The following is a 13,159-nucleotide window of genomic DNA, read 5'->3' as shown; positions in this document are numbered from 1 at the left end:
ACAAGACGGACAGGAGGGCAGAGTAAATGAATCATGAGGCTCAATAGCTGGCTCAGTCATAGGGGGATCGATGGGTTCGGTCTGTTTTGTAGGACGGTGATAGCACTGAGGTGACAGGGCTGGAAGAGGGAATGAGAGGCATGCCCAGGTGATCTGCAGTATGAGGTCAGTCTGGCATGAGGCGTGACAGGCAGGGCAGCCTGTCCTTGGACCCTCTCTGGTTCTCTGGACAGATGGACAAGCGCTCCCTCATCAACACTGTCACCTCTGCCAGACTCCAGAGTCCCAGACCAGTCAGAGTCATCCCATACACCGGCTCCTCTCCAGTCAGAGTCATCCCATACACCGGCTCCTCTGCAGTCAGAGTCATCCCATACACCGGCTCCTCTGCAGTCAGAGTCATCCCATACACCGGCTCCTCTCCAGTCAGAGTCATCCCATACACCGGCTCCTCTGCAGTCAGAGTCATCCCATACACCGGCTCCTCTGCAGTCAGAGTCATCCCATACACCGGCTCCTCTCCAGTCAGAGTCATCCCATACACCGGCTCCTCTCCTGTCAGAGTCATCCCATACACCGGCTCCTCTCCTGTCAGAGTCATCCCATACACCGGCTCCTCTCCAGTCAGAGTCATCCCATACACCGGCTCCTCTCCAGTCAGAGTCATCCCATACACCGGCTCCTCTCCAGTCAGAGTCATCCCATACACCGGCTCCTCTCCAGTCAGAGTCATCCCATACACCGGCTCCTCTCCAGTCAGAGTCATCCCATACACCGGCTCCTCTCCAGTCAGAGTCATCCCATACACCGGCTCCTCTCCAGTCAGAGTAATCCCATACACCGGCTCCTCTCCAGTCAGAGTCATCCCATACACCGGCTCCTCTCCAGTCAGAGTCATCCCATACACCGGCTCCTCTCCAGTCAGAGTCATCCCATACACCGGCTCCTCTCCAGTCAGAGTCATCCCATACACCGGCTCCTCTCCAGTCAGAGTCATCCCATACACCGGCTCCTCTCCAGTCAGAGTCATCCCATACACCGGCTCCTCTCCAGTCAGAGTCATCCCATACACCGGCTCCTCTCCAGTCAGAGTCATCCCATACACCGGCTCCTCTCCAGTCAGAGTCATCCCATACACCGGCTCCTCTCCAGTCAGAGTCATCCCATACACCGGCTCCTCTCCAGTCAGAGTCATCCCATACACCGGCTCCTCTCCAGTCAGAGTCATCCCATACACCGGCTCCTCTCCAGTCAGAGTCATCCCATACACCGGCTCCTCTCCAGTCAGAGTCATCCCATACACCGGCTCCTCTCCAGTCAGAGTCATCCCATACACCGGCTCCTCTCCAGTCAGAGTCATCCCATACACTGGCTCCTCTCCTGCTCTGCTTTTATATTTGATCTCCACCTATATTCTTCATACAGGGAGAGAGGATTTCACAACGAGTAGCTTTTAGCATGGCTGTTGGTTGCTTAAGGAGCTAGTCCTACAGAGCAAAGTTCTAGTTTTACTGAAGACAGTATGAAACTGTTGAATCAGAATACAAGGACCGATGCAGTCTGTCTAAGCCAGTGGATTATGTAGTGGAATAATGTGATCTTGTCAGCCAGGCAGTGAGCAGCTATCCTATCTGTTGAGCTGGGCTGGAATGATGATTGTCAGTGAAACTGAAGTTAACTGCTCTGCTTCCTCACATTGCCTCCTTCATCAATCTGCCATGTTTCCTGCTACAGTTATTGCCTTAACTGTGAGAGGAGAGTGGTTTGATCCGCAGGTTGATAGGCTGCTTGCCTTTTCCCTCTCCCTTGTTTCTCGTTCTCTCTCTCCATCTCTCATCTCTCTTTAAGCATGATTATGTAAAGTTGGAAAGATGGAAAGAAAGATTAAACATGCTAGATGAAAGACTCTGTTTTGGCCCTGACACTCAGCTGAGAGTAGCCGTAACTTAGAAGTGACTTTTAAGTTACGATGACAGACGATGGCTCCGACGCATGTGGCAGGGGCTCCTAACGACCACGGATTACATAAAGAAAGCCATCCAGTTCGCGGACACCGACGCCGCCCTAACGGACAAGCTAAACACCTTTTTCTCACGCTTTGGAGCACAACGGCGACTCTGAGCTGTCGAGGAGAGCCCCTGAAGACAACGAGGTCTGTGTACTTACGTTCTCCACGGAGGACTAATGTAAGTCATTCAAACGCCTTTAAGCCTCGCAAGGCGGCCCAGACGGCGTCCCTAGGCGCGCCCTCAGAACATGTGCAGACCAGCTGGCTGTTGTGTTTTCAGACGTGTTTTCTCTCATTCTAGGGCAGGCCATTATCAAATCAAATCAAATGTTATTTGTCACATGCGCCGAACACAACAGGTGTAGACCGTACAGTGAAATGCGTGCTTACAAGCCCTTAACCAACAATGCAGTTTTAAGAAAAGCGCCCAAAAAGTAAGATGTAAGAATAACAAATAATTAAAGACCAGCAGTAAATAACAATAGCGGGGCTATATACAAGGGTTACTGGTACCGAGTCAGTGTGTCAATGTGCGGGATGCACCGGTGTCGGGGTAATTGAGGTAATTATGCAAATATAGGTAGAGTTATTAAAGTGGCTATGCTTAGATAATAACAGAGAGTAGCAGCAGCGTGGGGGGATCTTACTCACATCGGCTGCTGAGAGCGTGATCACACAGCCGAGAGTTGATGCTCTCATGCATGTTTCAGTGTTACTTGCCTCGAAGCGAGCATAGAAGTTATTTAGCTCGTCTGGAAGGCTCGTGTCACTGGGCAGCTCTCGGCTGTGCTTCGCTTTGTAGTCTGTAATAGTTTGCAAGCCCTGCAACATCCGACAAGAGTCAGAGCCGGTGTAGTAGGATTCAATCTTAGTCCTGTATTGACGCTTTGCCTGTTTGATGGTTCGTCGCAGGGCATAGCAGGATTTCTTATAAGCTTCCGGGTTAGAGTCCCGCTTCTTGAAAGCTGCAGCTCTACCCTTTAGCTCAGTGCGAATGTTGCCTGTAATCCATGGCTTCTGGTTGGGGTATGTACGTACAGTCACTGTGGGGGGGACGTCCTCAATGCACTTATTGATAAAGCCAGTGACTGATGTGGTGTATTCCTCAATGTCATCTGAAGAATCCCGGAACATGTTCCAGTCTGTGATAGCTCTGTATGTGTCTCTGTGTGTGGAGTAAAGGTGGAGTTCAGGGAGAGCTCTGTATATGTCTCTGTGTGTGGAGTAAAGGTGGAGTTCAGGGAGAGCTTTGTATGAGTCTCTGTGTGTGGAGTAAAGGTGGAGTTCAGGGAGAGCTCTGTATATGTCTCTGTGTGTGGATTAAAGGTGGAGTTCAGGGAGAGCTCTGTATGTGTCTCTGTGTGTGGAGTAAAGGTGGAGTTCAGGGAGAGCTCTGTATGTGTCTCTGTGTGTGGAGTAAAGGTGGAGTTCAGGGAGAGCTCTGTATGTGTCTCTGTGTGTTAAGTAAAGGTGGAGTTCAGGGAGAGCTTTGTATGTGTCTCTGTGTGTTAAGTAAAGGTGGAATTCAGGGAGAGCTCTGTATGTGTCTCTGTGTGTTAAGTAAAGGTGGAGTTCAGGGAGAGCTCTGTATGTGTCTCTGTGTGTGGAGTAAAGGTGGAGTTCAGGGAGAGCTCTGTATGTGTCTCTGTGTGTGGAGTAAAGGTGGAGTTCAGGGAGAGCTCTGTATGTGTCTCTGTGTGTTAAGTAAAGGTGGTTTAGAATGTTTTTCCCTCTGGTTGCACATGCTGATAGAAATGAGGTAAAACTGATTTAAGTTTCCCTGCATTAAAGTTCCCGGACACAAGAAGCGCCTTCTCTAGATGATTGTTTTCCTGTTTGCTTTTGGCGGAATACAGCTCATTGAGTGCGGTTTTAGTGCCAGCCTCGGTCTGTGGTGGTATGTAGAAGAAAAATACAGATGAAAACTCTCTAGGTAGATAGTGTGGTCTACAGCTTATCATGAGATACTCTACCTCAGGCGAGCAAAACCCTGAGACTTCCTTAGATATCGTGCACCAGCTATTGTTTACAAATATGCATAGGCCCCCGCCCCGTGTCTTACCAGAGGCTGCTGTTCTGTCCTGCCGATAGAGTGTAACCCGCCAGCTGTATGTTCTGAATGTCGGTGAAACATAAGATATTACAGGCGCTCTGACGGCGTGGTGCCAGGTAAACAACCTCTCCCTCAACGACAGCAAAACAGTGGAGCTAATTGTGAACTTTGGGAGGAACAAGATTGGGCACACTCACTTTCTCATCAATGGGGCCGCCGTGGAAAATAAACGTCAAGCTCCTTGGCGTGCACATCTACTAGCAGCTGAAATGGTTCAGAAATCCAGCCTGTTTCAGAGGCCCTCACAGTGTTCTGCATCACAGCCTGGTACGGCAACTCCACAGCCGCTGACCACAATGCCCTACAGAGGGTGGTTCGCTCAGCCGAACGCACCATTGGGGGCTCACTGCCTGCCCTCCAGGACACCTACAACACCAGGTTTCGCAGGAAAACCAAGAAGATCATCAGGGATCCCTAAAATGAGACGTTACGATATGCGCTGCAGTCTGATTGAAGGAGACAAAGGCATCCTCTCTACAGTATGCCATAATAAGGCTGTGCTGTGTTGCTGCAGAAGAACCCTCACACAGCGTGAGTTGAGCCATTCAGTGGGAGTCACACTGACCTCGGTAGCAGCTGGATAAAGGAAAGTACAAATCAGAAGCATAATGCTATGCATATTTATTTTTTATTTTACCTATATTTTACTAGGCAAGTCACTTAAGAACATATTCTTATTTTCAATGACGGCCTAGGAACAGTGGGTTAACTGCCTTGTTCAGGGGCAGGACGACAGATTTTTACCTTGTCAGCTCAGGATTTCGTTCTTGCAACCTTTCTGTTACTAGTCCAACGCTCTAACCACTAGGCTACCTGCAGCCTCTACACTCTAACCACTAGGCTACCTGCCACCTCTACACTCTAACCACTAGGCTACCTGCAGCCTCTACACTCTAACCACTAGGCTACCTGCAGCCTCTACACTCTAACCACTAGGCTACCTGCCACCTCTACACTCTAACCACTAGGCTACCTGCCGCCTCTACACTCTAACCACTAGGCTACCTGCCACCTCTACACTCTAACCACTAGGCTACCTGCCGCCTCTACACTCTAACCACTAGGCTACCTGCCGCCTCCACACTCTAACCACTAGGCTACCTGCTGCCTCCACACTCTATCCACTAGGCTACCTGCTGCCTCTACACTCTAACCACTAGGCTACCTGCTGCCACTAAACTCTAATCACTATGCTACCTGCCGCCTCTACACTCTAACCACTAGGCTACCACTAGGCTACCTGCAGCCCTCTCCTGCACACATGTACAGAAGAAACGTGAGAAGACCACATGACCTGACGTTGAAGTTATAAGTAATGCATGCGACACAACACACACACGCTGCACACACATTTCCAGAAACATGAACTGACATATGATGACAACAGAGCCAGTGAAGCCATAACCATGGCAACTCATCCATTTGTCTATTCATACTGCATATCAGCCTCTGTACATTGTGCAGGCCAACCTATATGCCGTATGTACACAATGCACAGCTCATGGTGCTCCATGGATGTTTGTAAATGACGTGGTAACCCTGTCCTCCAGTGTAGGGACTGGAGGCTCAGAGAGAGCGCTTAGTCTGGCCAGTGTGCCATTCATACGTACAGTACGCCAGCAGCCTGCCTTCCTGAACAGGCTGAAACGTGCATGAAACGAGCTTAGCCACTATCAGCCTAGCATCACCCCCAGTCATCAGCCCTCTCTCTCACTCTGCAGGGCTGCTGGGGGTGAGATAAGGGAATTGACACCCTGCCCCCCCCCCCTTCGCTTCTTATCCACTGTTGTAGGTCTTTTAGGGACAGGAGGCACAGACGTGGAGCTACACAGAGTGTAATTTATATTCTTTTTAAATTGGCTGTGATTTTTCCATTGAGATAAGTGTTCTGGGACCATCTGTTTTGTGGCTGGAAGGCAGAGGCCTGAGTTGTGTGGCAGGCAGCAGAGATAGAAGGAGGGGGAGAGAGTGGAGGAGAGAGAGAGGGAAAGACAGAGAGGGAGAGAGAGAGGGGGAGGGAGGGAGAGGAGGAGGGAGTGAGAGAGAGAGGGGGGGAGAGGGAGAGGAAGAGGGAGTGAGAGAGAGAGAGAGAGAGAGAGAGAGAGAGAGAAGGAGTGAGAAACAGAGAGAGAAGGAGTGAGAAACAGAGAGAGAAGGGGTGAGAGAGAGTGAGAGAAAAAGAGAGAGAGAGAGAGCGAGGGAGTCACAAACTCTTTTTTTTTTACCTGTCTCCCAAACAGTACTCACGGGTCCACCCATCACCCTCTGTGATAGGCTGGTAGACCAGACTAGGTACACATTGTGTTATTATAAATGCCAACATAATCAGGACATGACACAGTGTTTGACAAACGTTCACACATAAAACTTCTCTACCAGTTTGACCTGTACTGCCATGACCTTTCTACCTGATTAATTACCATGGGAATGTAATTACACGTTCACATCATCGTAATGCATAGATTGAGAACAGAATGGTAATGAAAGATAGACTGGGAGCTGCTTACGAGCGCTGCGCCGAGCGGTGTAGTGGGATGATGACCTAACTCCCTCTTCCTAGTTCCTCATTGACAGTCTGAGGGGTACGTACCCCGGGCCCGACCAGGATTTGGCGTGAGAACGTGAGCGGGGGAGAGAGCACTGGGGGCGGAGGGGGAGATTGGGGTGCGATGAATCTCAATCCGAGTGCTGTGCGTGGCAGATTTACATTTAAAGTAGTTTTAGAGCACGCCCCACTTCCTGATGTGCGCTCCACTCTGCCAGGCGCTGGAGGGGCAGACTTATCACAGAGTCATCAATTCACACGTGATGCACCCTGATAGACCCTGGCTACGCTACGCTACGCTACCACTGTACCAGGCAGCCTAACACCTCTGTATTCAGACAGACAGACAGGGGAGAGATGAGGTGGCGTCTAATAGAGAATACCTCTTGAAGTGTAATTATATTACATGTAGAAGCCTGCCGTTTTGACAGCTCCGTGTGGGTCCACGGGACGCGAGATGTGTGTGGATCAACTTCCCTGCTGCCTAAATTAGTTTTGTGTTTCAAAGAAAGAAATAGCGCCCCACGGTGTGTGTGTGTGTGTGTGTGTGTCTGTGTGTGTGTGTGTGTGTGTGTGTGTGTGTGTGTGTGTGTGTGTGTGTGTGTGTGTGTGTGTGTGTGGACTATATATGTATCCAGTAGTGGGCCTGTGTGTCTACATTAGTATACTGTACGTGTGTGTTTATTGGTGACATGGTGTTGGTGTTGTAGGACTATGACAGCTGAGGGCTCTGATGGGTAATTAATAACACCAGGGGTTGACTCCCTGCTGTGCCTCCACTGTGCCTCCCTGCTGTGCCTCCACTGTGCCTCCCTCCTGTGCCTCCACTGTGCCTCCCTGCTGTGCCTCCACTGTGCCTCCCTGCTGTGCCTCCACTGTGCCTCCCTCCTGTGCCTCCACTGTGCCTCCCTCATGTGCCTCCACTGTGACTCCCTCCTGTGCCTCAACTGTGCCTCCCTGCTCTGGTTTCACTGTGCCTCCCTCCTGTGCCTCCACTGTGCCTCCCTCCTGTGCCTCCACTGTGCCTCCCTGCTGTGCCTCCACTGTGCCTCCCTGCTGTGCCTCCACTGTGCCTCCACTGTGCCTCCCTCCTGTGCCTCCACTGTGCCTCCCTCCTGTGCCTCCGCTGTGCTTCCCTGCTGTGCCTCCACTGTGCCTCCCTGCTGTGCCTCCACTGTGCCTCCACTGTGCCTCCCTGCTGTGCCTCCACTGTGCCTCCCTGCTGTGCCTCCACTGTGCCTCCCTGCTGTGCCTCAACTGTGCCTCCCTGCTGTGCCTCCACTGTGCCTACACTGTGCCTCCACTGTGCCTCCCTGCTGTGCCTCCACTGTGCCTCCCTCCTGTGCCTCCACTGTGCCTCCCTTCTGTGCCTCCACTGTGCCTCCCTGCTGTGCCTCCACTGTGCCTCCCTGCTGTGCCTCCACTGTGCCTCCCTGCTGTGCCTCCACTGTGCCTCCACTGTGCCTCCCTGCTGTGCCTCCACTGTACCTCCATGGCCCAACCAGCTCACCCCCCTGATCTTCAAAGACGCCTCATCTCTACCTCTCCTCTCGAGTTTGTAGAGAGAGAAAAACCCAGTGTGGTATTAATCAAAGGCTGGGTGTCCTGGGAAATAGGGTGTTAGGAGGGTGTCCTGGGAAATAGGGTGTTAGGAGGGTGTCCTGGGAAATAGGGTGTTAGGAGGGTATCCTGGGGAATAGGGTAAGTGTTAGGGGGGTGTCCTGGGGAATAAGGCCAGTGTTAGGGGGTGTCCTGGGGAATAGGGCCAGTTTTACGGGGGGTGTCCTGGGGAATAGGGTCAGTGTTAGGGGGTGTCCCGGGGAATAGGGCCAGTGTTAGGGGGTGTCCTGGGGAATAGGGCCAGTGTTAGGGGGTGTCCTGGGGAATAGGGCCAGTGTTAGGGGGTGTCCTGAGGAATAGGGCCAGTGTTAGGGGGGTGTCCTGGGGAATAGGGTAAGTGTTAGGAGGGTGTCCTGGGGAATAAGGCCAGTGTTAGGGGGGTGTCCTGGAGAATAGGGCCAGTATTAGGGGGTGTCCTGTGGAATAGGGCCAGTGTTAGGGGGGTGTCCTGGGGAATAGGGCCAGTCTTAGGGGGTGTCCTGGGGAATAGGGACAGTGTTACGGGGGGTGTCCTGGGGAATAGGGCCAGTTTTACGGGGGTGTCCTGGGGAATAGGGTCAGTGTTAGGGGGTGTCCTGGGGAATAGGGCCAGTGTCGGGGGGTGTCCTGGGGAATAGGGCCAGTGTTAGGGGGTGTCCTGGGGAATAGGGCCAGTGTTAGGGGGGTGTCCTGGGGAATAGGGCCAGTGTTAGGGGGGTGTCCTGGGGAATAGGGCCAGTGTTAGGGGGTGTCCTGGGGAATAGGGCCAGTGTTACGGGGGGTGTCCTGGGGAATAGGGCCAGTTTTACGGGGGGTGTCCTGGGGAATAGGGTCAGTGTTAGGGGGGTGTCCTGGGGAATAGGGCCAGTGTTAGGGGGGTGTCCTGGAGAATAGGGCCAGTATTAGGGGGTGTCCTGGGGAATAGGGCCAGTGTTAGGGGGTGTCCTGGGGAATAGGGCCAGTGTTACGGGGGGTGTCCTGGGGAATAGGGTCAGTGTTAGGGGGTGACCTGGGGAATAGGGCCAGTGTTAGGGGGTGTCCTGGGGAATAGGGCCAGTGTTAGGGGGGTGTCCTGGGGAATAGGGCCAGTGTTAGGGGGGTGTCCTGGGGAATAGGGCCAGTGTTAGGGGGTGTCCTGGGGAATAGGGCCAGTTTTACGGGGGGTGTCCTGGGGAATAGGGCAAGTGTTACGGGGGGTGTCCTGGGGAATAGGGCCAGTGTTAGGGGGGAAGCAGCAGCTCTCCTATTACAGCTAGAACACCAAGGTAAATGTTTCATTCTCTACTACGCTACTGACACAAATGCATGGAGCATGGGGGAGTTGTAACTGTAGGATCAGCCCCAACCGCAACTAGTTCCCTCTGCTGGCCAGATAGGAGAAGTCTGAGTCTCTCTCTCTCTCTCTTTCTCTGTCTCTGGCTGAGGGGACTTGGTTCCTGTGGATCTATGGCTGTGGAACTGAGCTCCTGAGCCTGTCTCTGAGCTACTGTCAGTCACTAACTCAGGGCCAGGCTCCTCTCCTCCAGGCTCATTGTGGATTCTCAGACACAGTCCCCCCCTACCTCCCTCACATCTCTCTCTCTCTCCCTCGCCCACTTTTTCTTAATGAACAAACCTGATTGAGTGAATGCCATTACCTCTGTAAATGAATGATTCCTCAAGGACTGGGCAGGCTGTACACCATCCACGGGGTAAAGCGTATTATCGGCCAGGACACGCCACGCCACCGAGAGGTGTGTGTGTGTGTGTGTGTGTGTGTGTATGTGCATGCGTGTGTCTGTGCGCATATGTGTCAGGGACTGTGCTGTGTTTCCATAATAATCAGGCACGTTTAGGCTTCTGAAACAGAGGGCCTGCTGTCACACTGCTTTGATAACAGAGCACTTAGCATTTTCCCTCCATGTATAAATATGTGTGATTCTGATAAGATTAATTGAAACGCCTAAGTTTACTGAGATATACTGTAGGTGAAGAACAGAGAGAGAGAGGGAGGAAGGACGAGGGATAGAGAACCTATTTCTTTGCAAAGTGTGCCTTTTCAGGCCTGTGCTTTAGACGTAGCTACTTCAGAGAGCAGAAGAATCTAAGACTTTGTCCAGCATGTCTTGAATTGAAAACAGCATCTTCCTAACACTGCCTCCCTATAAAAAGCTGAGTGGATAACTTTTCACAGAGCCGATAAATAAGGTGCGGGGGCCTCTGACACGAAAGCCTCACCCCAATTTCCAATGCTCTTGAGGAGATCAGACATTTGATTGTCGACCTTATCTCTTCTCGTCCCATCTTTTAGTCTAATGTGGGGGCTACATTCCAAGACGCACGCTTCCTGTTTTTCTGAAAGGCAAACAGAGAACGCATCTCCACGGAAACAAGCAGCATGCCCATACAGAATCCATTTAACCAGTGTGTCCGAGCGTTCATTAAAAAGACATCATATTGTTTGATTGCCTCGACAGAGTGCTGAAGTCTGCAATAGTCTCCTAGACAGCCAGGTGACCTTCGGATGACATTCGTCACAAAGGGCTAGAATCATCATATACTGTACATTATCCTATAGCTGCACAATACTTAGCGATTCTTTGTTCATAGAATTGTATTGGAGTCATCAACTATGTTGATGACCCGGGGGGAATATACAACGTGCCATAAACCAGACTTATCTTAGTTTCCTCCAGAGAGTAGTTTTATCAGAGGTTTAAACCCCGTCGAAATCCCACATTTGTAAATGTACGGTAGAAGACATGAAGGATTCCTATGTTAGCTTGCAGGTAGTGAAAGGGGGATGAACGATGGAATGACAGAATGAGAGAGGAGAGTTAGGAAGAGCGAAAGTGAGGGCTCTGGAGACCGATGAAGCGAGAGAGAGAGGGAGGAGAGGAAGGTAATTCCCCGGCGCCCATCTCTAGCTCCAACCGACTGGTGGTGAGAGGAGAAGGGGGGGGGGGGGAATAGAAAGAGCGAGGGATTGAGGATGGCAGGGTTTGAGTGACGTCTCTCATTAGAAGGTGCTGTCAGGGGCCACAGAGTGGGACTGGTGGGACCCCTCCTTCATTTCCCCCTCTCTCCCTCCCTCCCCTCTCTCTCTCTATTGGCCCCTGAGATACGTCCTGGGAAGAGAGATGATTGATGAGCAATAGCAAGATAAACAGGAAGCAGGTCCCGTGAGCAACCCTGGAAAATGATGCACCGTTATAAATAAAACCATGACAAAAGTGTAACTACCAAACAACAACACCAAACCAAAACAGTTTGTTTTTATTCGCAAAGTAGCATTAGAAAATAGCAAGGTCTTTTTTTTTCTTTGTAGAGAGTTTTGAGCGTTTGTTTGTGTTTGTTTATTTAAAAAGAGGCGAGAGAAGCGATTGCACTCTTAACTGTAGCTTGTGTGCAGTGAGTATGGGGCTAACAAGCCTGAACAGCTGCTACGATGAGCACCCAACAGAGGCAGACCCCAACACCCTGCAATGAGGCAGCAACCTGCACTCATTTGGGATTGCTCCAGAAAATGGCAGCTGTGTGTGTGTGCGTGCGTGTGTGTGTGCGCGTGTGTGTGTGTGTGTGTGTGTGTGTGTGTGTGTGTGTGTGTGTGTGTGTGTGTGTGTGTGTGTGTGTGTGTGTGTGTGTGTGTGTGTGTGTGTGTGTGTGTGTGTGTGTGTGTGTGTGTGTGTGTGTGTGTGTGTGTACAGAATGTTTATGAATTCAAGATATAGAGCCCTGACACGTGTTTGGTCAGCCAAGCACATTCTAGCCTTGCTCAACTTTGCACTAATTGTTGAGCAACTCAATAATGTTTCATGAATGATACGGCCTCCTTCTTTCTGTTCATGTTTTAACACTGTACTCCAAACGCCCCGTCTGACAAATGGAGCTGTAAAGGCATATTATCATCAAATAGTTACATGATATCATTATATTGTATCATTATGAAGCAAGAAGCTGTGGTCTGATGAAGGGAGGATGAATTATGAATGGAATGTGAGGGAAGATCTCTTCTTCTCCCAAGGGACTTTACACACACCACCACAACTCATTTCACTGGATGAATGTGAGATAAAAAAAAGCTGCCTCAGCCTTTATACACACACAGGCACGCACATGAACTCGCACACGCACACACCGGTTCTACATGTAATTTACTCTGTGGTAGAAGTGTCACTTTCATATGGAGAAATGTATGCTGAAGGTTTGCTTTGTTCATTGTCAAACTGTGAAGAGGAATGCAGAAAAACATCATAAAGAAGTCTTGTCATCTAAAGTCACTGGTGCATTTCTGCCTGGCAGTAGACTTGTGTCGAGACTTTGTACATCTCTAAAATGAGTCCCACAGCAGTGGCTTTGAATTAAAATTCTCTCTCTCTCTCTCTCTCTCTCTCTCTCTCTCTCTCTCTCTCTCTCTCTCTCTCTCTCTCACACACACACTCTCTCACACTCTCTCTCTCACTCTCTCTCTCTCTCACACTCTCTCACACTCTCTCTCTCTCACACTCTTTCTTTCTCTGATCCAGGCCACAGAATGGGTCGATGATCTTGTACAACAGGAAGAAGGTGAAGTACAGGAAGGACGGCTACTGCTGGAAGAAGAGGAAAGATGGGAAGACCACGCGGGAGGATCACATGAAGCTCAAAGTCCAGGGAGTGGAGGTAAGGAACGAGGAGGTTCGGGAGGGAAGTATGGGACCTGGTCTGACCTGGACACGACACTGAGTTGTCCTCCCCTGGCTGTAAGGGAGAGACAGCCAAGCTACATGCTGAAGTTGGGTCCTAGCCCTGCTATCTCCCAGGAGCCACGCAGAGCAGGGAAACATGCAGCACAACAATAGTTGTTCCCTGGGAAGGCAGCAGAGAGGAACCGATTGTTTGTACCTTATTAAGGTGCAGGATGTTGCCTTCGCTC

At 50.9% G+C, this 13,159-nt stretch overlaps 1 protein-coding gene across 7 annotated transcripts in view; it reads left to right on the top strand.

Annotated features, from left to right (window-relative positions):
- Window positions 1-13,159, top strand: part of LOC109869206 (calmodulin-binding transcription activator 1) — a 435,704-nt gene that overhangs the window by 235,775 nt on the left and 186,770 nt on the right. For all 7 annotated transcript variants that reach the window (XM_031804278.1, XM_031804275.1, XM_031804274.1 and 4 more), the window contains one exon: window positions 12,771-12,906. In XM_031804278.1, the coding sequence (XP_031660138.1) occupies window positions 12,771-12,906 (136 nt within the window). The remainder of the gene's footprint in view (window positions 1-12,770; window positions 12,907-13,159) is intronic.

This window comes from Oncorhynchus kisutch, linkage group LG24 (genome assembly GCF_002021735.2).
Source record: "Oncorhynchus kisutch isolate 150728-3 linkage group LG24, Okis_V2, whole genome shotgun sequence".
NCBI classification, from domain to species: Eukaryota; Metazoa; Chordata; class Actinopteri; order Salmoniformes; family Salmonidae; genus Oncorhynchus; species Oncorhynchus kisutch.
Note: the sequence above shows the minus strand (reverse complement) of the source record. Positions and strands in the feature narration are given on the sequence as shown.